Source organism: Mobula hypostoma, chromosome 8 (genome assembly GCF_963921235.1).
Source record: "Mobula hypostoma chromosome 8, sMobHyp1.1, whole genome shotgun sequence".
Taxonomy (NCBI): domain Eukaryota; kingdom Metazoa; phylum Chordata; class Chondrichthyes; order Myliobatiformes; family Myliobatidae; genus Mobula; species Mobula hypostoma.
The window spans coordinates 101017500-101045049 of NC_086104.1; the positions used below are offsets into that span (position 1 = coordinate 101017500).

At 43.3% G+C, this 27550-nt stretch overlaps 1 protein-coding gene across 1 annotated transcript in view; it reads left to right on the forward strand.

The window, feature by feature from the left end:
- The window catches only part of ints9 (integrator complex subunit 9), a 66156-nt gene extending 39180 nt beyond the window's left edge, over positions 1–26976 (forward strand). Inside the window, exons 13-17 of the mRNA XM_063056486.1 lie at positions 6157–6281; positions 8244–8411; positions 16072–16170; positions 22852–22989; positions 25258–26976. Of these exons, the coding sequence (XP_062912556.1) occupies positions 6157–6281; positions 8244–8411; positions 16072–16170; positions 22852–22989; positions 25258–25434 (707 nt within the window). The 3' untranslated portion in view covers positions 25435–26976. The remainder of the gene's footprint in view (positions 1–6156; positions 6282–8243; positions 8412–16071; positions 16171–22851; positions 22990–25257) is intronic.
- The last annotated feature ends 574 nt before the right edge of the window (positions 26977–27550 follow it).

Consider the following 27550-nt stretch of genomic DNA (forward strand, 5'->3'; position numbering starts at 1 on the left):
ATACCTGGAGTAGACTGCCTGGTATGGTGGTAGAGGCAAATACATTAGAGGCTTTTAAGAGGCGTTTAGATAGGCACGTGGATATAAGGAGGATGGAGGGATATGGACATGGAGTAGGTAGGAGGGATTAGTATTTGGGTGTTTTTGATTTGTTTTTTTTAGCAGGTTTGGCACAACATTGTGGGTCGAATGGCCTGTCCCTGTACTATACTGTTCTATGTTCCAGTGGGGGAAGGAAAGGCAGCCGGTCATTTTCTTTTTTTTTTAATTTTATTTTTATTTGGATAAGGAGTTCACAATTATCATGTACTTTTTTCACACATATAACCTTTTCCATTTTTTATATGTATAAAACTACAATTATTTATACATTCTTAAGTACACATTGAGATGATATAAAAGCAAAATAAACATTTAAATAGATAATTATGTACTGTGGTAAATCTAACCTATTAGGCTAAGTAATGAAATTAGTTGTTAAGAAAAATGGTAATAATAGTTTCCATACAACCCTTCTGGACCATTTCCACTGGTCCAAAATGTTGCATACAAGCCTATATACCAACCATTGTAGGTGTTTATATCCCAATTTGTTCGTGCTTGTTCCTGCCCGCAGACATAATTATCCAATCCCTATGTACTTACTTATTTAATTTTTTCATTTTTTTTTTATCCCTTTCCCAAATCTTTCCCTTTACTTGTGTTAATTCTCTATTTTCCAAAAAAAAACAACAACAAACATTTAGACTAGGGGTGCTTACATTAGCAATATTACTGTGTTGATGAGAAGAGCAATATAAATCATTAGGAGAGTCATCTAAAGTCTGCTCGCATTGGGGTTATATATTCAATCCATTTATTCCAGATTCGATAAAATGTTTCTTTTTGAGTTCTCAGGGAGTAGGTCAACTTTTCCATTTTAAATATTTCCAAGATAATTTCGTACCAATCTTCTAATGTAGGTGGTATTGGATTTAGCCATTTTCTAGTGATTGATTTCTTACTTGCCGCTAAGAGGGCCTGCAGCAACTTTATATCTTCCTTCTGTTCAAGGAACAATACATGCCCCAAATAGAGCGTCTCAAAGTTCAGAGGTATCTGGGACCTAAGTACCTTACCTAATGTTCTATGAATACCTTCCCAAAATAGACTTAATTTAGGGCAATCCCAGAAAATATGAAAATGATTTGCCTCCTTAGAGCCGCACCTTCTCCAACACATCACATTTGTATCTTTATATTTTTCCTGATATGGGGTCTTGAAGTATCTTATAATGTTTTTCCAACAATGTTCTCTCCAAGTCAAAGAATTAGTCGAGGACCATTGAAAGCTGCAGATTTTCCCCCAAGCCTCCTCTGAAAGTACCAACCCCGCTTCTTTCTCCCACTTCTCTTTAATATACAGTGTATTTACATTTTTAGCACGGGAGAGTGCATTATATAGGCGAGAAACTGATTTACTAGGTATTGAACTGCAAGCCGAATTCAGAATCTTGAAAAATTCTAATTCTACTGTTGATAGGTCTGTATATCTACAACTCTGGTTAACATAGTTTCGTATTTGAAGGTACCTAAAAAAGTCATTATGTTCTAGGCCATGTTTGTCCTGCAGGATTTGGAAACTTTGTAATACTCTTTTATCTATAAATGAGAGGTAGGTTGTAAGACCTTTCTTTATCCATAGCTCAAATCTTTTATCTCCTCTGTTGGGAAGGAATTCGGTATCATATGCACACCATCTAAAGAGTTTTAGCATGTTATTAATTCCACATGAATTAACCACCTTCTGCCATACTTTTAATGTAAGATTTATCCAAGCATTATTAAATTTTTCCAACTGGGCCATCAATCCTTTGTCAGCTATCGAGTCCTGAAGAGGAAAACTGTCAACTAATCCAAATTCTATTTCCTTCCATCTCGCCTTATATTCCCTATTACACCAATATAACAGAGGGGTTATCTGTGAGGCATAAAAATAATTTCTCAGGCAAGGAAGAACCATACCTCCTCTTTCCTTCCCTAACTGTAAAGTGTTATATCGAATTCTAGGTTTCCTTCCTTGCCAAATGAAGCAGGAAATCCATTTGTCCCATTCCCTGAATTGATTATCATCCACCTCCACTGGTAAAGTACGGAAAAGATATAATAACCGAGGAAGAATATTCATTTTTATAGTATTTATCCTTGAATTTAAACTTAAAAAGGGGATAAGATTCCATCTATGCATATCTGCTTTTATCTCTGAGATTAATGGCCCATAATTTACCTGTGACAGTGTTGAAAGATCCTTCGGCAGGGTTATTCCTAAATATTTTAATGATTTAGCTTCCCACTTAAGATCGTATGTATCCTGCAATTTTTTGGATGGTGTATAATTTAGGGACATAACCTGCGTTTTCTTTACATTTATTTTATAACCTGATATTTTCCCAAAGTCATCCAACAGTGTAAACAATCCTATAAATGATTTTTCTGGTTCACTCAGATAGACCAAAACATCATCTGCGAATAACGCCACTTTCTGTTCAATCCCTGCCACCTTGATACCTTTTACGATTTCGCTCTGTCTGGCAGCCGGTCATTTTCAAGGATTCTTTACAGCTCATGTTCTCAACTTAATTTTATTTGCACAGATTTCCTTCTTGGCAAACAACCAGTTTGTCAATCTTTGTTCATGGTTTTTTTTTGTAAAGTTCTAGAACATAGAACAGTTCGGCCCTTCAGCCCACAATGTTGTGCCAACCCTTTAACCTATTCCAAGATCAATCTAACCTTTCCCTCCGATATGGTCTCCATTATTCTTTCATCCACGTGCCTATCTATGAGTCTCTTAAACGTCCCTGATGTACCTGCTTCTACTACCGCCCCGGGTAGCAACCGCTGCACTGTGTGTATTGTATTTTTATATTCCTGTAAGAAAATTAATCTCATTTGGGAATCTCATATGGGAACATATACGTGCTTTGATAATATACTAACTTTGAACTTTGGTGTGTATTTCAAAGGTGTGTTGCAAATCTATTTCATACATTTCACATGTTCTTATCAAGTGGTATAAGATTAGCACAATAAAGTGATGTTAAAATGTAATATTAACCTTGCACTTTATACTTAAACCGCAGCAAACTGTCTGTCAGCAGGGAAAGTCATTGGCTGCAATCTACCATCACTGCAGGATTTCTGTGTGTCCACGCCAAAGAAGCAGGCAGGAAAAATCACTGCAGTCATTGCGGCTATTAAAACAAAAACTTCACACCGTTTAAAAAAGTTTCTTCCCCCGGGCAGATAATCTGATCAACCGTTCTAGTTGGATTAACTCCACCCCATCTATCTATCTATCACCCCTCCCCACCTCACCAATCACTGCTCTGTAAACACTTTAATCTCTTTATAATGCTGTTTACACTGTAAATACATGCTGGCATTTATGCATATTTTATTTCATATCCATACCTTAACATTTAACTTTATTTATTTTGTATCATTCTTTGTTCTTTATAATTGTAGGTTTTTTTGTTGCATGTCACTCCCTGACCAACACAAATAAAGTTGATCCTTGATGATCTTTATAAAGAACAGAACTACTACAAGGGGCAGAATGGTCTACAAATCTACTTCTCAAGCACAGGATAGATTTTTAATCTTTTCCTGATAATACCAGCAATCTTTTCCCAGTGCTAATTGCCCTTGAGCTGTGGGAATCTCAGAAAACAGGTTAAAGGTCAATAGCAGGGCTCCCTTCTTTGTGGCAGCTGCTCATTCACCTCTCGCACATCTACCCGGGAGCTGCAGCACACAGTACTGGTGATGTCCTCGAGGTTAGATCTGGTACGTATCCCGTCCCACTCTGTCATAAAGTCATAGAGCAGAGAAACAGGCCCTTCAGCCCATCCGGCCTGTGCCGACTGAAATGCAGAATGCAAGCCTCAACATTTGTCCCATAACCCTCTAAGTTCTTCCTGTCCATGTTCAAAGTAAGTTTATTATCAAAGTACATATTTGTCACCACTATAACCCTGAGATTTGTTTTCTTGCTGCCGTACTCAGTAAATCTAAAACACGAGAATCAATGAAAGACTGCTCAACAGGATGGACAAACAACCAACGTGCCAATACAAAAGAAGAATAACTTTAAATGAATAAATGAGAAATAAATATCAAGAACATGAGATGAAGAGTCCATGAGAGTGGGTCCATAGTTTGTGGTGAGCTCAGTAAGAGCAGAGGAACAGTTCAGTGATGGAACAAGTGAAGTTATCCCCTCTGGTTCAAGAGCTTGATGGTTGAGGGGTGGTAATGGTTCCTGAACCTGGTGGTTTGGGACCTAAGAATCCTGTACCTCCTTCCTGATGGCGGCAGTGAGAAGAGAGCATGACCTGGTGATGGGGGCCCCTGTTGATGGATGCTGCTTTCCTGTGGCAATGCTCTTTGTAGATGTGCTCAATGATGGGTTGCCCAACTGCTCTAAAAGATGCACAGAATTCTGGAGAAACTCAGCAAGTCAAGCAGCATCTACGGAGGGGAATAAACAGTCAACGTTTTGGGCCAAGACCCTTCATTAGGACACAGATTTCCATCATCTGCCGAATCTCGTTTATGACAACTGTCTTAAACATTGTTATTGTACCTGCCTTGATCACTTCCACTGGCAGCTCATTCTACATACAATATTGCCTTTTGTGTAAAAAAAAAACTTAGCCCTCCAATTCCTTTAAAGTGTTTCCCCCTCACTTTAAACCTACTCCCTTCGGCCCGTCCAGGCTGTACTGAGCCATTAACCTGCCCAGTCCTGTTGACCTGCACCCGGACCATAGCCCTCCATACCCCTCCCTTCCATGTACCTCTCCACAGTTCTCTTCAATTTTGAAATCGACCCCACATCCACCACTTGCTCTGGCAGCTCGTTCCACTCCAGATGTGGCCTCATCAGTACCCTGTACAGCTGCAGCACAATCTCAGTGCTCTTAAATTCAATCCCTCTAGCAATGAAGGCCAACATTCCATTTGCCGCCTTGATACCTACTGCACCTGCAAACCAACCTTCTGTGATTCATGCACAAGCACTTCCAAGTTCCTCTGCACAGCAGCATGCTGCAATTTTTACCATTTCAATAATCATCTGCTCTTTCATTTTGCTTCCGTACCAGAACAGTACTGTTCAAACGAGTTCCAAAAACAAGCTGTAGAGTAGCTTCATTTTCCGGCAGTGATGACCATCATTTTGTAGGACTATGAAAACACTGGACACGCTAGAATCTGGTGCAACAAACAATCTGCTGGAGGAAGGAACTCGAAGGGTCAAGCAGCATCTGTGGAGGGAAAGTCTCAATACAGGATTCTGACATTAAACCTTAGTAATCCCTTCCCCACCCCATCCCTTTCCCTCTACGGATGCTGTGTTGTGTATTAAATTTTGTAAAATATTGAATGAAAGTCAGAACAGCTCCAAGTGACATATTAACTCTTTGTGAGCTCACAGCAAGTAAAGCGTCAAGGTGTCTGTACAAGTTAAACACTGTCGGTTTGTTAATGTCTAATGTTTGCTGATGGTGGCTGGATCACTTCCTAGGCCTCAAAGCACCAGAGGCATCATGATGTCTGTCGATGAACACAGGAGTGGTTTGAATGAACGAATCCATGCCATGGGAACAAAAGACCAAATAGCTTGTCTTGGTGCTTGTGGATTGAACCCCTATTTACTGAGGCACTGTTCCCGCAGTTCTTGGGACTTCACCTAGACCGAAGAATCACGATTGATCGGTGCCTCGGACAGACCCAGGGTGACTTGACGAGTGAGAATTCAGAGTCTCCTCAATAACAGTGGCAATCAAGTCCCCTGACAATGGCAACACTCAGGTGGTGGCTGAGTATCATGAGCCCAGAAATATTTGTATTTAGTGTGGTTTATTTTTGCTTTCTATTCTTAGGCCTTTTTCTATTCTTTTGCTTTCTATTCTTAGGCCTAATTCTTATAATTAGGCTTAAGTTACTTCCTTGTGCTTATACATTTTCTAGACGCTCGAACTGGTTTGTGTCTTTTGGGTCTGATCAACCCAGCCCATTACAGCTGCTGTGTGACCCACAGTCTATTTGTGATTATGAAAAGACTCTGCCTTGATGTTCCTTCTCAATCTGATGTACCTGATCTGTGTTCTAGAGCCAGACTTCTCTTACTTGGATGCTTTGGCACCGTACCAGCCACTCTCGATGAAATGCGTCTACTGTCCGATCGACACACGGTTGAACTTCATCCAAGTTTCAAAATTATTGAAAGAGGTGCAGGTGAGGCGGGAAAATGAGTGGGTGTTTTGCTTTTGTTTGTTCATCATTCAAAATTGTTTAATGTCATTTCCAGTACACAAGTGTAAATAGTCATAGTCATACTTTACTGATCCCGGGGGAAAATGGTTTTCGTTACAGTTGCACCATAAATAATTAAATAGTAATAAAACCATAAATAGTTAAACAGTAATATGTAAATTATGCCAGGAAATAAGTCCAGGACCAGCCTATTGGCTCAGGGTGTCTGACCCTCCAAGGGAGGAGTTGTAAAGTTTGATGGCCACAGGCAGGAATGACTTCCTATGACGCTCTGTGCTGCATCTCGGTGGAATGAGTCTCTGACTGAATGTACTCCTGTACCCACCCAGTACATTATGTAGTGGATGGGAGACATTGATCAAGATGGCATGCAACTTAGACAGCATCCTCTTTTCAGACACCACCGTCAGAGAGTCCAGTTCCATCCCCACAACATCACTGGCCTTACGAATGAGTTTGTTGAGTCTGTTGGTGTCTGCTACCCTCAGCCTGCTGCCCCAGCACACAACAGCAAACATGATAGCACTGGCCACCACAGACAAAGGAGAACAAAATAATTGTTACTCCAAATCTGACGCAGCATAAGAAAAACACAATAAGATAAAGAACACAATAATTAAAAAACACAATAAATACAAATATGTAAGATGTCTTGTGTATGTATGTGTATGTATATGTGTATATATATATACATACACACACACTATAGGTGGGTTAGTGGGTGGAGGTGTTGCTCAGCCTTACTGCTTGGGGAAAGTAGGTATTTTTGAGCCTGGTAGTCCTGACTTGGGTGCAGTGTAGTCTCCTCCCTGACGGGGGTGAGACAAATGGCCCATGAACAGGTTGGGTGGGATCCTTCAATATGTTACTGGCCCTTTTCCGGCACCTTTCTGTATATGCTGTCATTGAGGACACGTAGGCTGGTGCCAGTGATGCACGTTGTAGAGCCTTGCTGTCCGCCGCAGTGCAGTTTCCATGCACGTTACTGTGAATCTGTAGAATGATGTGAGCATAGATGTTCATAGTCCATTTGAGAGTAGGCTGAAAGCCTCGGCTAGTGGAGGTGATGGGATGTGCCAGTTCAGTGAGTAAACGAAGATCTTTAGTAAAGTTGTACCTCTGTCTTGGCAATCTAAGACTGAAATAGTTTGAGGTAGGTTGTCAGGTCAAGAGTCCATCTTTAAATCACAAAGATGATTAAATAGTTCCCTAATACAATAAGTTGACTGTTAATCTCACAATCTTTCTCGTTATGATTTTGCACTTTGTTTACCTGCACTGCACCTTGTCTGTAACTACTTCACTTTATTCTGCATTCTGTTATTGTTTTACCTTATTCTACCTCAATGCACTGTGTAATGTTCCGATCTGTATAAGGGAACGTACGTCGCATCCGGAGTTTCTCTGGTTAGCGGACGATTTCCCTCCATGCCTCTCTGATGTAGTGGGAAACCACGTATGAGGCAAGCTACAGCAGTGGTTTGCCATTGCCTTCTGTCGGGTGAGTTTCCAAAGAGATCACCAGCTTGTAACCCAGCAAGGATGGAAAGGGTGCAGGGGAGCCAGCTGGGTTCAAACTCAGGGCCTTTCGTCCCGAAGTCCGGCACTGATGCCACTATGCCACCAGCTGGGTCTGATCTGTATAAACAATGTACAAAACAAGCTTGCCACTCTACCTCATTTCATGTGACAATAATAAATTAACTCCATTTCCATTAAAGGTTATGAATTGCAATTTGATGAATTGTTTCACCTAGATCTGGATATGGGGAGAAATTATATACTCTGCTGTGTTGTGAGATCGTGGGGGTGCCCCAGCAGGGCTTCCTTTCCTACTGTCTCATCAATAAATGACTGGATATGAGTGTGATAAGGGGTGCTTGTTCTTTTCCTCTTATATGACTGCCTGTTTTATTTTTCCAGCCGTTGCATGTCGTATGTCCAGAGCAGTATACACAGCCTCCTCCAGCCCAGTCCCATCGTACCGATCTGATGATTGACTGCCAGCCCTCACCAATGGCCTACCGGAGGAGTGAGGTACTCACCCTCCCCTTCAAACGACGCTATGAGAAGATTGAGCTCATGCCTGATGTAAGTGCTTATTGAACATCATTTTTTTTAACCTCTTCAATATTTTTATCTTTTATTTTACCTTTTTTTTTCACTTATCTTTCCAACTCCCATAAGGAATTGGTTGGAGAAGCGGATCAGTCGTCAGTAATGAGCGAGACTGGGTGGGTGGGAGGGAGGAATGGGGCTTGTTTCACTACTGTTGTTGCTTGTTCTGTGTTGTTCTGATGAGCATTTTGGGCATGCTTTCCCCAGCACACCCTTGGGTGTGTTGGTTCTTAATGCAATTAATGCATTTCACTGTATGTTTCAATGTCAATGTGATAAATAACTGAATCTGAATTGTTTTGAACAGCGTAAGAGAGAGAAGAAATTTTCTACATGTATTTGATATTTTCAAACTGTTCATCATTCCAGTTGAAAACGCGTTTCTGTCGTATATCATGTCCGTATGTGTGCTGAAGGATAGTTGGAGAATGAACTGGCAACGAAATGGCAGAGAGCAAAACTCCAGTAATCTCTTGAGAAATGCTAATGGTTTGGCTTCCAGCTCTGGTAAAAGAAAGGAATAAGGCAATTGGACTGGTGCAGCTGCTCGATCAGATGCATTTTAGAATGCACCATTGATTACCCATGGCTCCCCAACTGATGCAGGATTTCAACGCGTAAGACATAGGGACAGAATTAGACCATTCAGTTCATCAACCACCTCTGCTATTCCAACATCAGGCTGATTTATTATCACTCTCAACCCCATTTTCATGCCTTCGCCCCTTAACATTTGACACCCTTATTAATTAAGTACTTCTCAGCCCCCACTTTAAATGTACCCAATGACTTGGTCTCCACAGCCTTCTGAGGCAATGAATTCCACAGATTCATCAGCCTCTGGATAAAGAAGCTTCCCCCTCATCCCTATTCTGAAGGAACAACCCTCTGGTCTGAACCTGTGCGCTCTGGTCCTAGCCTCGTACTATGACAAACATCAACAATTTCATTCTCTCCAATAAATGCTGCTTGATCAGCTCGAATCCTCATCCAGATTGCTTGTTGCTCTGGATTCCAGCATTTGCAATTTCTGGCATCGTCATCCCCTAAGTGAAGTTCGCCCCAGTCCCAGGGTCCTAGCCCTCCACCCGATCACTGGGTTCCTGCACTCCCTTTGTACTGGTCTGGTTCAAAGTTACTTGAAACTCTCAGGGCCGTGTTACCTGTCAAATGCCCCATTTAAACCTAGGATTCACAGAAAAATTATTATTCTACTGTGTAAACCATGAAGAAAATAAAGTGTAACACATAAAGAAAGTGCAAATGAATCATGTGATGAAGTATTAATATCCACAGATTGACTGCACAGCCAGAGACTTTTTCCCAGCATGGAAATGGCTAATAACAGGGGCATAATTTTAAGGAGACTTTAGGAAAGTATGGGGGGGGGGGGGGATTTCAAAGGTAGGTTCTTTACAGAGAATGCTGGGCGCGTGGAACACTCTGCCAGGGTTGGTGGTAGAGCAGATACATTGGGGCATTTAAGCGACTCACAGATAGACACGTGGATAATAGAAAAAATGGAGGGTTATGTAGAAGGGAAGGGTTAGATTGAAGTGTCATCACAACATAGTGGACCATAGGACCTGTATGGTGCTGTAATGTTTGATGATCTAGCCCAAAAATCTGCACCAGCAATGTCCCACGAAAGATGTTTTACTGTACTTCAATGAAAGATGCATATTGTTTCAGTGCAGTGGCACAGTACTTATCACTACAGTCTCACAGTGCTGCCACTGGTTAACTGGACTCATTCCTCAATCACACTGTCTACTTATACACAAGGCGAACAGCCTGGCCCCATCTCCGCACTGTTCGAAACTCTGAACAAACAAAACACTATTTTGTACAGAAATTGACCAGTTGCATGATCAAATTCCTTATTTGCATATTCAATCACCAATCACAACAGGTATTAACAACCAAAAGAATCTACATATGAAAGGTCAGAATTAGTAAAATAACTAACCAATAGTAAGTGTCACCCTAGAATATTTCGTTTACATCCTTGTCTTGTCTTGGTATGTCAAATGGCTCCTGTGCCCTGCTCTGTAAAGGGGAGATATGCTGTTAGGGACCTCTCTCTTCTCTGTTGACTGCAAACTATGCCTGGACATTATCTTAACCTTGCCTTGCCACAACTTCTACACCAGGTCTGATCCTGACTTTGAGTGAACTTTTTACATCAGCAACTCCCACCCACAGATTTCTGCTGGGTGTTCTGGCTTCTTCTCACCTTTGAAAGGTGAGTTAGGTTACACTCACCCAGCACTGATCAGTGGCAGGAAAAAACAGCAGAGAGTAAGTTGCATATGTACAGGGAAATGCCATGGTAGCTTAGCAGTTAGCACCATGCTATTACAGCTCGGGCCATTTGGAAGTCAATTCTGGCACCGTCTGAAAGGAGTTTATACATTCTCCGTATGACCGCATGGGTTTCCTCCGGGTGCCCTGGTTTCCTCCCACAGTCCACAGATGTACCAGTTGGTAGGTTAACTGGTCATTGTAAATTGTCCTGGGAGTGGGTTAATGTTAATAGGTGCATTGCTGGGTGGTGCGGCTCACCGGTCTGGAAGGGCCTCTTCCATGCTGTATTGCTAAATAAATGGATGAATGAATAAATGAGGAGGGAAAATGAGAATGATGCAGTGTCTCAGCATGTTGCCAGTATGGATTTGACGGACCTTTTGTGTCAAGACAGAACCAAAATCGGTTTGTTATCACTGACACGCTGTGAATTTATTTAATAGCAGCAGTACAGTGCCGGACGTAAAAGTTACAATGGGTTATGAAATAAGTCAACAGTGCAAAAGGCAAATAACAAGTTAATGGACCATTCAGATGCCTAATAGTAGAGGGGAAGAAGCTATTACTGAAAATTTGAGCGTGGGTCATCAGGTTCCTGTACCTCCTCCCCAATTGTAGTAAGTTACTCAGAGTGGGAGGATGGTTTGGGCAAATGTGGGAGAAGCCAGTCGATGACCTTCGACTCATACAGGAGAATGAGGAGGTGATAGACAGGAGCTATAGGGAGGTAGTCACCCCTATGTTGCAGGAGACAGGTAACTGGGTGACTGTCAGGAGAAAGAAGGGAAATGCACAGCCAGTACAGAGTACACCTGTGGCCATTCCCCTCAGTAATGAGTATACTACTTTAGATAATGTTGAGGGGGATGACCTACCGGGAGGGAGCTGCAGTGACCAAGTCTCTGGTGCTGTGGCTCAGAAGAGTAAAGAAGTGAAGAGGACAGCAGTGGTGATAGGTGACTTCATAGAGGAACAGAGACAAGGTTCTGTTGGCGCAATAGAGATACCCAGATGGTATGTTGCCCCCCCCCCCCCCCGGTGCCAGAGTCAGGGATGTCTCAGATCAGGTCCATGGCATTTTCAGGGGGAGGGTGAGCATCGAGAAGTCTTGGTACATATTGGCACCAATGACATAGACTAAGGTGAGGAGGCCCTGAAGAAAGATTTTAGGGAGCTAGATAGAAAGCTGATAAGCAGGACCTCCAGGGTAGTAATCTCTGGATTGCTGCCAGTGACATGTGCCAGTGAGGGTAAGAATAAGATGACTTGGTAGGTGAATGTTTGGCTGAGGAACTTGTACAGTGGTCAGGGATTCATATTTGTGAATCATTGAGATCTGTTCTGAGGTAGGTGTGACCTATACGAAAGGAACAGGTTGCATCTGAAACTGAGGGGGACTAATATCCTTACAGGCAGGTTTGCTAGAGTTGTTCAGGAAGGTTGAAACTAATTTGGCAGGGGGATAGTGCTGAACATGAGGTAGTTGGTTTACAAACAGAGGCACTGTGTAGTGCAACTCTGAGCAAGGAGAGGCTGGTGATAGGGCAAAATTGCTGTCAACAGGATGAGTTGCAAAGTAAAAGGTGGACAAAATCAAACAGGGCGAATACAGGAGAAAAGGTGTTATATTTGAATGCACACAGTTTACAGAATAAGGTAGATGAACCTGTAGCACAGTTACAGATTGTCATGTATAATGTTGTGAGCATCACTGAACCATGGGTGATTATAGCTGGGAGCTTGATATCCAAGGATACACATTTTATCAAAAGCAGGCGGGTAGGCCAAGAGGGAGGCCAAAAATGAAATTGACTCCCTAGAAAGAGGAAGATGTAAAATCATTGTGGGTAGGGCTAAGGATCTGCAAGGGTAAAAGGACCCTGATGGGACTTGTATACAGACCCCAAACATTAGTAAGGATGTGCCCTACAAATTACAACAGGAGATAGAAAATGCATCCCAAAGGGGTAATGTTATGATAGTCACAGGGGTATTTCAACATGCAGCTAGATTGGGAAAATTAGATTGGTGCTAGATCCCAGAAGGGGGAATTTCTAGAATGCCTACAAGATGGCTTTTTAGTGCAGCTTGTGGTTGAGCCCACCAGGGGATCAGCTATTCTGGATCGGGTGTTGTGCAATGAACCAGAATTGATTAGAGAACTTAAGGTAAAAGAACCTTTCGGGCCTAGTGATGGTAATATAATCGAATTCACCCTGAAATTTGAGATTGAGCAACTGGTATCAAATCTATCAGTATAACAGTGTAGTAAAGGGGATTACAGAGGTACAAGAGAGGAGTTGGTCAGAAATAATTGGAAAAGAACACTTGACAGAGATGATGGAAGAGCAACAGTGGCTAGAATTTTGGAAGCAATTCAGAAGACACAGGATATATGCATCCTAAAGAGGAGGAAATATTCAAAGGTACATTTAATGTCAGAGAAATGTATACAATGTACATCTTGAAATACTTTTTCTTCACAACTATCCACGAAAACAGAGGAGTGCCGCAAAGAATAGTCATAGTCATACTTTATTGATCCCGAGGGAAATTGGTTTTCGTGACAGTTGCACCATAAATAATAAATAGTAATAAAACCATAAATAGTTAAATAGTAATATGTAAATTATGCCAGTAAATTATGAAATAAGTCCAGGACCAGCCTATTGGCTCAGAGTGTCTGACCCTCCAAGGGAGGAGTTGTAAAGTTTGATGGCCACATGCAGGAATGACTTCCTATGACGTTCTGTGCTGCATCTTGGTGGAATGAGTCTCTGGCTGAATGTACTCCTGTGCCCACCCAGTACATTATGTAGTGGACGGGAGACATAGACCCGGATGGCATGCAACTTAGACAGCATCCTCTTTTCAGACACCACCGTGAGAGAGTCCAGTTCCATCCCCACAACATCACTGGCCTTACGAATGAGTTTGTTGATTTTGTTGGTGGCTGCTACCCTCAGCCTGCTGCCCCAGCACACAACAGCAAACATGATAGCACTGGCCACCACAGACTTGTAGAACATCCTCAGCATCGTCCGGTAGATGTTAAAGGACCTCAGTCTCCTCAGGAAATAGAGACGGCTCTGACCCTTCTTGTAGACAGCCTCAGTGTTCTACAAGAATGAATGACAGTTAAATGGTAGAACCCCGAAATCTCTCCCTCCTGTGCATAAGTAGCAGCAAGGCAATGACCCTCCCCCCTCCCCCACCAGCAAAAATGCATCAGCACCCCCCCACCAAGCACTCAAGCGTGCAGCAAAGACACTTGCAGTACTCCAAAGACTAGTTGTTCACCCGGTATTGGACATACCACAGGCTCTCTGTCTCCCTGATAAGGGAGAAAGAGGTGACTCCGTTTCACAGCGAGAGCGGAAACATAACAAGCAATTCGCTGATTTACGATGTTAAAAGTCTGTTGCGTCGCTTTTTCCGAGCTCTGTGCCCAAAGAACTTGGGTCACTGGACACACAACCAGCAGCCAGCTCACTGCTTTCGATCTTTTTGTCTCCCATGACACACCACATTCCTTCAGAGGCACCGATCTTCGATCCACCCGTCTCCAGAGCCACCAGATCCCAGAACTCTGAAGGCGAGCTAATCTCTTAGGCCGCATCCTTGTCGTGTCAAATAACGGCCAGTCGTGAAACCCCGAGAGCAGGTCCCATTCCTGCAAAGAACCGAAGTCAGTGTGTAACTCCAGATTAGGGTCTTCAAAAGAACCCTGAAAGGAAAAAATTGAGATATTAAAGATGGAAATAGAGCTGTTTCTGAAGATGTAAGCAAAAGAGTCGCCATTAGGTGCTGTCGTCTCCTTCTAAACGGCTCCTCCATGGAGGAGGAGGCAAGATAACACCATGTGGCTTACAAGAGAAGTCGAAGCCAACAGTGGTGAATCTGTGGAATTCTCTGCCACAGGCAGCTGTGGAGGCCAAGTCTTTATGTATATTTAAGGCAGAGGTTGATAAATTCTTGATTGGTCAGGACATGAAGGGATACAGGGAGAAAGCAGGAAATTGGATCAGCCATGATGAAATGGCAGAGCAGACTCAATGGGCCAAATGGCCTAATTCTGCTCCTATGTCTTATGGTCTTATAGTGTTAACATAAAACCAAAGGAAGGGCATATAATAGAACAAAAATTAGTGGGAATTTAGAGGTTTGAGAAGCTTTTAAAAACCAACAGAAGGGAACTAAAGAAGTCATTAAGAAAGGAAAGATGGAATATGAAAGTAAGCTAGCCAATAATATTAAAGAGGATAACAAAAGTATTTTTCAGATACATGAAGTGTAAAAGAGGTGATAGTGGATATCAGACTGCTGGAAAACGATGCTGCAGAGGTAATGGGGGGACCAAGGAAATGGTGGACAAATTGAATATGCATTTTGCATCATTCTTCACTGTGGAAGATGCTGGCAGTATGGTGGAAGTTCGAGAGTGTCAGGGGTCACCCTGTGGTTGCCATTACCAGGGAGAAGGATCTTGGAAAACTGAAAGATCTAAATGTAGATAAAACACCTGGACCAGTTGGTGTAAACCCCAGGGTTCTGAAAGAGGTAGCTGAAGAGGTATGGAGGTATTAGTAATGACTTTTCAAGAATCACTAGATTCAGTCTCACTCCATCAGTGTGTGGTACCCACCCGCTTCAAGCAGATCAATCATACCGGTGCCCAAGTACAGCGTGCTAACCTGTCTAAATGACTATCGCCCAGTGGCATTTATGGCCACAGTGATGAAGTGTTTTGGGAGGCTGGTGTTGAAGCACATCAGCTCCTGACTGAGTATGACTTGGATCCGCTCCAATTTGCCTCGCAGAGCAACAGGTGTACAGCCAATGCTATCTCATTGGCTCTTCACACAACAGGGAACATCTGGACAGCAAAGATGCATACATCAGGATGCTCTTTATCGATAATAGCCCGGCATTTAACACCATCATCCCCACTAAACTAACCAGTAAAGGCCTCAATAGCCCCTTGTGCAATTGGATCCTGGATTTCCTCTTTTGTATGCCCAGTCAGTTCAGATTGGCAAAAATATCTCCTCCACAATCTCCATCAGCACAGGAGCACCACGGGGATGTGTACTTAGCCCCCGCTCTCCTTGTTGTACACCTATGACTATGTGGCTAAATACAGCTCCAACACTATATACATGTTTACTGATGACACCACTGTGGTGGGCTGTATCAAAGGGGGTGATGAATCAGTTTACAGGAGAGGGAGATTGAAAATATAACTGAGTGGTGTAATAACAACAATCTCTCACTGCAAGTGAAAGGTCTTGCTTTTAACTCTCCTTATCCTGTCACTGCATTACAGCTTGCAGAATCTCTCGTCCCGTCTGAGATCAAACCTGGCATCTCCATGGCAACTGTGTCTGCAGTACTACAGACCAAGGACAACAAGCACATACTTCGGGTAAGTCATGTAAAGGGAATGAAGTTGCTATAGCCCAGTGAATTTAAAAGAATGACTTATTTTCCGCAATTCCACTTGATCTAGTGATTGGTGTATTATTGTAACAGGTTTTGAGACGCAGTGTGAAATGGTTTATTTGTATTCACCTGGGACAGATCATCCCAAACGTAGGTGCATTGTTGAGAAAAATAAGAACAATGACAGAATATAGTGCAGACACCCAAACTGTTGAAGAAACTCTATAAACCCTGGTTAGAGCACACCTGGAATATTGTGCTCAGTTTATATATTTCGCTGTGTAAGCCCTTCAGGCCCTTTGAGCCATGCTGCCCCATTAACCCCACAACCCCAATTAACCCTAATCTACTGATGGACAATTTACAATGACCAGTTCACTTACCCGGTACATCTTTGGACTGTGGGAGGAAACCGCAGGACCCGGGGAAAACCCACACATTCCACAAGGAGGAACTACAGAGTCTCCTTAGAGAACGGTGCCGGAATTGGACTCTGAGCTCTGGAATGCCCGAGTTGTAATAGATTCGTGCTAACCGCTACGCTACTGTGGCGCTCAGTTCTGGTTGCCTCATTATAGGAAGGATGTGGAAGCTTTAGACCGGGTGCAGAGGAGATTTACTGGATGCTGCCTGGACTGGAGGGTATGTCTTAAGGAGAGGTTGAGCAAGCTGGGACTTTTCTTTATTGTAGCAAAGGAGGGTGAGAGGTGACGAATTGAGGTGTACAAGATGATAAGAGACATAGATCAAGTGGACAGCCAGAGACCTTGTCTCGGAGCAGAAATGGCTAATACAGTTTTAAGATGATTGGAGGGAAGTATGGGGGATGTGAGAGGTAAGTTCTTTACACAGAGAGTGGTGGGTGTGTGAAATGACCTGCTGGGGTAGAGGCAGATACATTAGGGACATATAAGAGACTCTTAGAAACATAGAAGATAGGTGCAGGAGTAGGCCATTCGGCCCTTCGAGCCTGCACCGCCATTTATTATGATCATGGCTGATCATCCAACTCAGAACCCCGCCCCAGCCTTCCCTCCATACCCCCTGACCCCCGTAGCCACAAGGGCCATATCTAACTCCTTCTTAAATATAGCCAATGAACTGGCCTCAACAGTTTCCTGTGGCAGAGAATTCCACAGATTCACCACTCTCTGTGTGAAGAAGTTTTTCCTAATCTCAGTCCTAAAAGGCTTCCCCTCTATCCTCAAACTGTGACCCCTCGTTCTGGACTTCCCCAACATCGGGAACAATCTTCCTGCATCTAGCCTGTCCAAACCCTTTAGGATCTTATACGTTTCAATCAGATCCCCCCTCAATCTTCTAAATTCCAACGAGTACAAGCCCAATTCATCCAGTCTTTCTTCATATGAAAGTCCTGCCATCCCTGGAATCAATCTGGTGAACCTTCTTTGTACTCCCTCTATGACAAAGATGTCTTTCCTCAGATTAGGGGACCAAAACTGCACACAATACTCCAGGTGTGGTCTCACCAAGGCCTTGTACAACTGCAGTAGTACCTCCCTGCTCCTGTACTCGAATCCTCTCGCTATAAATGCCAGCATACCATTCGCCTTTTTCACCGCCTGCTGTACCTGGATGCCCACTTTCAATGACTGGTGTATAATGACACCCAGATCTCGTTGCACCTCCCCTTTTCCTAATCGGCCACCATTCAGATAATAATCTGTTTTCCTATTTTTGCCACCAAAGTGGATAACTTCACATTTATCCACATTAAATTGCATCTGCCATGAATTTGCCCACTCACCCAACCTATCCAAGTCACCCTGCATCCTCTTAGCATCCTCCTCACTGCTAACACTGCCACCCAGCTTCGTGTCATCCGCAAACTTGGAGATGCTGCATTTAATTCCCTCATCCAAGTCATTAATATATATTGTAAACAACTGGGGTCCCAGCACTGAGCCTTGCGGTACCCCACTAGTCACCGCCTGCCATTCTGAAAAGGTCCCGTTTATTCCCACTCTTTGCTTCCTGTCTGCTAACCAATTCTCCACCCACACCAATACCTTACCCCCAATACCGTGTGCTTTAAGTTTGCACACTAATCTCCTGTGTGGGACCTTGTCAAAAGCCTTTTGAAAATCCAAATATACCACATCCACTGGTTCTCCCCTATCCACTCTACTAGTTACATCCTCAAAAAATTCTATGAGATTCGTCAGACATGATTTTCCTTTCACAAATCCATGCTGACTTTGTCCGATCATTTCACCGCTTTCCAAATGTGCTGTTATCACATCCTTGATAACTGACTCCAGCAGTTTCCCCACCACCGACGTTAGGCTAACCGGTCTATAGTTCCCCGGTTTCTCTCTCCCTCCTTTTTTAAAAAGTGGGGTTACATTAGCCACCGTCCAATCCTCTTGTCCAAGATATCCTGAAGTGGGAGGGTGAGGAGCCAGAGGTCGTGGTACATATAGGTACCAATGACATAGGTAGGAAAAGGGATAGACATATGAGTAATAGCAAAATGGGGGGGCTGTGTAGGTGGGAAGGGTTAGATTAGTTTTGGAGTAGGTTAGAAGGTTGGCACAACATTGTGGGCCAAAGGGCCTGTATTGTGCCCTTGTGTTCTATGTTCTGTGTGAAGGTGTCTGCCTGTGCAGGCCTGACACAGTGGAGGGAGGGGGGTGTGGAATAAAACCTGTCACCATCCACCTTATCTCTGCCTCTCATTAACACTTTTATAAAGTCACCATTCATTCTCCTAAATTCCAAGGAATAATGGTTTCTGCCCATGGTCCAAAGATGTACTGGTTGGTAGGTTAACTGGTCATTGTAAATTGTCCTGTGATTAGGCTAGGGTTAAATTGGGGTTGCTGGGCGGTGCGGCTTAAAGGGCTGTAAGGTCTGTTCCACTCTGTCTCAATAAATAAATAAATGAACGATAAACGAGCACACAGTGCACATGCCACATGCTTTATCTTTTTCCCTCTGTCTATTGACTCTCAAAACCCTCGCCTGCCCAGCCACCAACAACACTGGAAATGGGCAAAGTCACTTGGTGAGTAATTGTGCTGTTCATAAACACGAGATTCTGCAGATCCAGAGCAACGCACAGAAAATTCTGGAGGAACTCAGCAGGTCAGGCAGCATCTATGGGGAGGAAGTCGACGTTTCTCGCCAAGACCTTTCAGTCCTGATGAAGCGTCTTGGCAAGAAATGTCAACTGTTTATTCCTCTCCATAGATACTGCTTGACCTGTTAAGTTCTTCCAGCATTTGTCTGTTACTTCTCATATGCACTTTTTAAAGAGCTGGTTCAGGACACTTTTTAAACTGTATGAAGAGATTGAGTTATTGATGTGGGTAACCAAAGGTCCCGTCTGCATTTTCTCAAGGGCTTTAAAAACTCCCATAGCACAGACTGAAGGAGAGCAAAATATTCATGAACAACCTAGTCAGTAAGTATTAGATACATAGATAGATAGATATACTCTATTGATCCCGAGGGAAATTGGGTTTCGTTACAGCCGCACCAACCAAGGATAGAGCATAAGTCTAGCGATACAAAAACCACAAACAATCAAACAACAAAATGCAAACTATGCCAGATGGAAAATAAGTCCAGGACCAGCCTATTGGCTCAGGGTATCTGACCCTCCACGGGAGGAGCTGCAAGTTCGATGGCCACAGGCAGGAACGACCTCCTATGCCACCCAGTGTTGTATCTGGTTGGAATATGGCCGAAGTCCAATAGTAAGAAGTTCAATATCCAGTCTACAAACACATTCCTCGATCGTAATATGACCTGGATTGCACCATCTGTTGTTAACCAGAACAGTAAGCACCCAACTCCTTTACGCTTACCGTTATCAGTGCACTTCTGGTCAGCCTGAACGGTCTGGAAGCCACCCATGGGGAAGTTTTGATCGGATATGTCCTCGTGCAGCCCCATTCCAGTGAAACACATAACACTGCACTCCCGAAATGTTCTCTGACGTCTGGCTAGCGCCGTGAACTCGTCCATTTTATTACCCACCGAACTCCTCTTCTCCATAAGTCTCTGTTGTCTCGACCCGGTCCTCTTTCCTCGACTTTGTGATCCCCCTCTGCATCCTCTGTATGTTTTCCTCCAGATTTCAGCAGGGGTGTCTGCCGCTCTGCTCGCTAAACCGGCCGGCATAAGCGCAAGCAGCTGGTCCCTGGAATAAACAATGCGATCATGCTTCTGTCCCGCTAATGAGACGTGTCCGAATGTAACTATTTCCAGTGCTAAAAACCCAAATAAAACTCTCTCTACCAGCATGTTAGAGAGGGTGCAGCTTCGACGTGTTACTGTGTATTCTCGGTTTACATCACTAAAGATAATTATCTGAGTACTCAGTGGTCACTTTATTAGGTACAGGAATAGAACCCAGTGTGGTTTTCTGCTGCTGTAGCCCATCAACTTCAGGGTACGAAATGTCGTGCATTCAGAGCTACTCTTCTGTACGTCACTGTTGTAACGCGTGGTTATTTGAGTTGCTGTTGCCTTCCTGTCAGCTTGCACCAGTCTGGCCATTCTCCCGACATCTCATTAACAAGGTGTTTCCACCCACAGAACTGCTGCTCACTGGATGTTTTTTTTGTTTTCACACCATTCTCTGTAAACTCTAGAGACTGTTGTGAAAATCCCAGGAAATTGGCAGTTTCTGAGATACTCAAACCACCTTGTCTGGCACCAACGTTCAGTCCATAGTTAAAATCACGGAGATCACATTTCTTCCCCATTCTGATATCTGGTCTGAACAACAACTGAACCTCTTGACCATGTCTGAATGCTCTTATGCACTGAGCTGCTGCACATGATTAGCTGATGAGATATTTGCATTTGAGCAGGTGTAAAGGTGTACCTAATAAAGTGGCCATTGAGTGGATACTGCTGCTGACTATGAGAGCTTCCTGTGCACAAATTTCTTATCATGTTTTCCTACCCTGCCAGGGGGACTTCTTCCAAATCCATTTGAGTTTCACAAGTTGAGCTAGCATTTAATTGCCCATCTTCAACTGGCCTGGAGAGGACAGTAATGAGCTGTCCTCTTGAACAATGCTCTTCGGACTGCTCTTAAAGGGAAGGTTGCTGACTGGAAAGCATTCAGAACCTCCTACATGTTGTGAAATGCAAGTTGTTTCTGTAGGTCTCTCTTTTAGTACCATGGCCTTTTTCTCCACCTTCTGATACATTCGGCACGGTACCATGGCAGTTGGCATAATGATTGACAGCACTAGCAACAGTGACAATTCCTGCCACCGTCTGTGAGGGGTTTGTATGTTCTCCCCGTAACCACATGGGTTTCCTCCAGGTGCTCTGGTTTCTGCCACCATTCCTAAGATGTGCACTTTTGTAAGTTGCGGGCATGTTTTGTTGGCGCAGGAAGTATGGTGACATTTGTGGGCTTCCCCCAGCGTATTCTGGGATTGTGTTGGTTGTTGGCACAAAGAACGCACTTCACTATGTGTTTGGATGTTTCAACGTACATGTGACAAATAAAGCCAATCTTTATCTTGAATGCCGTCGCTCCATTAGCCTGAATGATTAAATCAACATCAATACTTCAGAATAATCTAAACTCACCTGCTGTAATTGTTGAAATGCAAATGCTCTCAGACATCTCATCATATGAATTTCAATTTTACGGCTTATGAAAATCAAAGAAACTGCAGATGCTGGCACTCTGAAATGAAAACCATTATGACCGGAAGACAGAGGAGCAGAATTAGGCTATTTGGCCCGTTCTGTCTACTTTGCCATTCATTCATAGCTTTTGTCCTGTAAACCTGTTTTCCCGCTTTCTCCTGTAGCCCTTTGCCAGTCAAAAGCCTGTCAATTTCTACCTTAAATACATCCATTGACTTGGCTTCCACAACCCTCTGTGGCAGTGAGTTCCACAGACTCACCAACCTCTGGCTGAAGAAATTCCTCCTCAATTAATTTGTTAAAGGTGCTTCCCTTTATTCTGAGGCTGTGCCCATGGGTCCTAGACTCTCCCACTTTGGAAGCATCCTCTGCATATCCACTCTATCTAGGCCTTTTGGTATTTGGCTGTTACTGCCTCCTCAGAGTGTGTTGTAGATATTAGTAATTATATTTAAATTTGAAATAGTAAATAATTTATGAAGTCCTGACTAATGTAGTGTATTGCCGTGTTGTTGTACGACCATAAGGCGTAGCAAAATTAGGACCATTGAGTCTTCTCTGCCATTCCATCATAGCTGATTTATTATCCCTCTTAATCCCATTCTCCTGCCTTCTCCCTGTAACTTTTGACACCCAGACTAATCAAAAACCTATCAAACCTACTCTAAATACACCCAATGACTTGGCCTCCACAACCTTCTGTGGCAGTGAATGCCACAGATTCACCGTCTGGCTGACTTACTTCAGAACAACCCCTTTATTCTGAGGCTGTGCTCTCAGATCCCAGACTCTCCTATTGTTGAAACATCTCTCCATATCCAATCTATCCAGGCTTTTCAACATTCAGTAAAACCTTACCTTTGTCGTTGATTTCGTCCTTTGCTTGACTGAAGAATTGGCATGGAACGGCTCAGGTTACACTGTATTAATTAAGGAATCTGGGTGATGTGTCAAGTCGATCTCTGTTGGTCTATTGCTGCTTAACTGAGGGAATTGTAATTGAATGCCCCTTTTTGTGCAGTCACTTCCAAGGCCAGTGCAGCAGCCAACTGGCAAGAAGAGGAAACGGATAAATGATGAAATCCCTGAATTCAAACCTCCCAAACCACTGCTATGTGGTTCAATCACCATTGAGCAGTTTGTACAGAGTCTAGAGAAGGTAAGTGTCTATAGTATTGTCTGAACCAGTTCTTGTAAGTCCCGACTATCTATTGTTTCACTGTCCCTTCATCCGACAAAACCTGAACTTCAGAATTTATTCTCAAAAGCTCTCTATCTCTTTCAAATGTTATGTTGCCCTGTAAATGCTAATAGTCTGGTCAAGTTTTTGGTCACATGCCCTAGTTATGCAGCTCTTTTGAGGTGTTTCACTGTATAAAGATGCTGGAGTAGGACATTCACAGGATGCTGAGTGGGGCTGGGCAGTGGAGATCCAGAAAAGGTGTGACGTGATTCACTTTGGAAGGTTGGAACTTCAGTGCTAATGGCAGGAATCTTCGCAGTGTGGAGGAATGGAAGCACCTTGGGGTTCACATCCATAGACCCCTCAAAGTTGTAGTGCCAGATGATAAGGCTGTTAAGAAGGCGTGTGGTATGTTAGCCAGGATGTTGCCTGGATTAGAGGGCATGTCTTATGAGTGTAGGTTAAGCAAGCTAAGGCTTTTCTCTTTGGAGAGGAGGATGAAAAATGATTTGGTAGAATTGTACAAGATGATAAGAGGCATAGATCAAGTGGACAGATGGAGCTTTTTTCCAGGGTGCAAATGGCTAATACAAGGGGGCATAATTTTAAGGTGTTTGTGAAAAATATAGGTAGGGTGTCTGAGTTAAGGTTTTACACAGGGAGATGGGTGTGTGGTAGAGGCAGATACATTAGGGACATTTAAGATACACGGGGTGCACGGATGATAGAACAATGTGGGAGGGAAGGGTTAGATTGATCGTGGAGGAATTTAAAAGGTTGGCACAACATTGTGGGACAAAGGGCCTGTACTGTGCTATAAGGTTCTATGTCTATCAAATTTTATGTTGCCCTCTATAACCTGATAGTTTTATCAAGCTTTTGGTCATATGTCCTGATTAGATGTTTTACTATGTAAAGATGCTGGAGTGGGATATCGACAGGACGCAGAGCTGGGCTGAAAAGAACCAGATGGAGTTCAACCCAAAAAAGTGTGAAGTGATTCACTTTGGAAGGACAGACTTGAAGGCAGAGTACAGAGCTAATGGCAAGATTGTTAACAGTGTGGAGGAAAAGGAGTCCACATCCAAGTTAATAGGGTTGCTGAGAGGGTGTATGGTGTGTTAGCCTTCATTAGTCAGGGGATTAAATAGGAAGGATGTAGAAGCCTCAGAGAGGGTGCAGAGGAGACTTACCAGGATGCTGACTGGATTACAGAGTGTGTCTTGTGAAGATAGGTTGAATGAGCTAGGACTCTTCTGCAGGAGAAGGAGAATGAAGGTGTCTTGATGTATAGCCAGCACCTTTTCCCCAGAGTGGCAAAGCTAATACCAGGTGGTATCCTTCTAAGGTGAATGAAGGAAAGTATAGGCCGGGGGGCGGGGGACAGGGGTTAAATGTCAACGGCAAGTAGTTTACAGAGAGCAGTAGGTACCTGGAATGCCCTGCCAGCCAGGGGTGGTAGCTGAGGCAGATACATTGGGGGGGGGGTGGTTAAGAGACTCACAGACAGGCAGGTGGATGAAAGGGAAATGGAAGGTTATGGGCTGTGCAGGAGGGAAGGGTGAGACAACACAACCTCAGGATGTGCTGGGGGGCAGCCCACCAGTGCCTTCACACATTCCAGCTCCATAGGCTGATGGAGTAGATGGAAAGGACAGCATAGCATCGTGGGCTGAGGGGCCTGTAACATGCTGTGCTGTTCTATGTTTTGTGAATATCGAGGGGATGCCAGAGGCAGGTTTTGTACACAGAGACTGGTAAGTGCCTGGAATGCACTTCAGGGGTGGTGGTAGTGGCTGGTACAATAGGGACATTCAGGGGGCTTTTAGACAGGTACATGGATGAAAGAAGATGGAGAGCTGGGTGGGTGGAAAGGGTTAGATTGATCTTGGAGTGGGTGTCTACAGTTTGGCACAGCATTGTACTGTGCTGTAATGTTCAATGTTGTATGTACCAAAGACTTCAGCATTTAAGAGACTCTGGTAGACACATGGATGATAGAAAAATGGAGGGCTATGTAGGATGGAAGGATTAGATTGGTCTTGAGTAGGTTAAAAGGTCGGCACAACACGGTGGGCCAAAGTTGCCTAATTTGTGTTGTAGTGTTTTATAAAACTTCCATGTTCCTATCCTGCAACTCGGGGCACAGTCCAGTACTGCACGACCTCGGTATCTCTTCTTTTAAAGTGGTTGAAGGGACAACGTGCCCCACTTGCAGTAACCTCTCCTGTCCTTCCTCCGTAGCATGGCATCACTGACGTCAAGGTTGAGGACACGCCAGAAGGACACATTGTTCATCTTCAGTCCGAAGACACGCTGATTCAAATCGAGGAAGACTCGACGCACATAATCTGCGACAACAACGAGCCGCTTCGGACCAAACTCCGTGATTTAGTCCTCAAATTTCTACAGAAGTTATGAGTGGCGTGCTGACCTTTCTGTAACTTATTTTAGTGGCTTCTGGATTTGGGGCTCATCAGCAGGAACTGCAGAACTTGTCAATAGCAGCTGGTATGCGCGGATGGGGATGCAAGCTACTAGCTCCTCAAGCCTGATCCACCATTCAGTTAGATAATGTATTTTCCATAGACAATTCCTTTTATCTGTCTTGGTAGTATGAGTGAGATCATTCGAGCAGAGAATGATGCTCTCCAAAGGGGTTGTCTATTGGTGGGTCCCCAGGTGACTAGAGGCTGTACCTGGATCCATGTAACTGGGATGTTCGGATGGATTTCCTTAATGGAGAACCCCTATGCATGACTGTGATTAACGAAGAGACGCTAATGCACAGGGTCCACCGTGCGGTCCTTAACAGATCGGGGCCAGGGGCCAGTGGCATGGAATTCAAGACAACTGGGGACCCTTCACTGCTGCAGGCTTCCTCTGCTGTCATTGCATTTTAAATGGTTTGGCACAGACTAGATGGGCCGAATTGCCTGTTTCTGTGCTGTATTTTTCTATGGCTCTATATGTGATTAAGTCACATGATCCATCTGTAGAGCCAAAAACAGAAACTACTGGGAGCTCTAAGCAATCAGGCAGCATCTGTAGAAAGAGATACTGCAGATGTTTTGAGCCCAATGATGGATCGTAGACACAAAATGTTATCTATTTCTCTTTCCACAGATGCTGACTGACCTGCATCCACGGTCCTTTTTTAATATTATCAACCCGTAAGAGCTGAATTAGGACATTCAGCTCTTTAAGTCTGTTCCGTCATGTGATTCAACCCACAGCCGTTAACTGCCAGTTAATTGGTAACTAACTGGTAAAGGAATGTATGAAGCGATACAGCTATCTTGTTTTTCCTTACCGTATCAATTCTGCCTCACAGTAAAATGTAAAAGACTGTTTCTGGAGTAAAATGTTTTCATTAGGAATGAGAAATAACAAATCCCATGCTCTCTATAATTTAAAACTAATTAGGGTTCTCTTTATCCCCAGTTCTGAAAAAGGGTTTATGGCCCAAAACCTTACATTCTCTTCCCACAGATGTTGTCTGATATGCTGTGTTTTTTTTCTATATTTCTTAGGGTGTTTGTATTAAAGTACAGTTTCCATACAAAGTTTTCATGTTAAGAACCCAGAATCAAGTTTTTAATGTTTAGATATAAAAGGACTTTCTGTAAAGCGATGCAAAGGCTGTGTATTCATTCATGGAAGTGGCAATACATCTAGCACAACAAATAGGTTCACTCCCCATCCCATCCCATCCCACCCCACCCCAACCCCTAATCGTTTTGCTCTGTAACAGGGTTAGTGGCAGAATTTCTGAGTGGTGTGTTCTCTGTTAGGAAGGATGTGGAAGCTTTAGAGAAGGTGCAGAGGGGATTCACCAGGATGATGCCTGGAGCATGTCTTGCAGGTTGAGTGAGCTAGGGCTAGGAGACAAATACTACAGTATTTCTTTTCCCAAAATGACCATTGGCTAAACTTAATCCAACAAGAAATTTACTTAAGTGAAATCGGAAATGATCATTTGCCTGCAAGGGAAAAGTCGTATAGACTGCTGTTGTAATTCAGTAGTTGTGATTTTAATATGGAAGGAATGATAATTTAATTCACTAATAATATTAAATTCCCAATTAACATTGTGAAAATTGGCATCCTAAGTATTCTTCCCAGTGGAAGTTTGCAGTTTCAATGCTGTCTTAGATTAATTATCATCAAGCTGTTTGTTCCTCGAGTGAAAATCCTATCACCATTATCATCTCAAGATTGATCATTACCAATAGCTCTTTTGTTTTGATGTAACTGGGGACATTATTTCAGATTCAGATTCAGATTTATTTATCACATGTACATCGAAATATTCAGTGAAGTGCATCCTTTGCGTTAACAACCAGCACAACCCAAGGAGATACTTGGGGCAGCCAGACCCAACATAGCATGTCCACAACGTTCAGTACAATTGCTTCTGCAATGCTGCAGTGAAGCTGTATAACAGGTTGATAAATAGTTTTCTCAGCAATTCAAAAGAGTGGCTTGGGCAAAACTGACAGCCTGTGTCTAGTCAGATCCAGTTAATGCAAAGTGG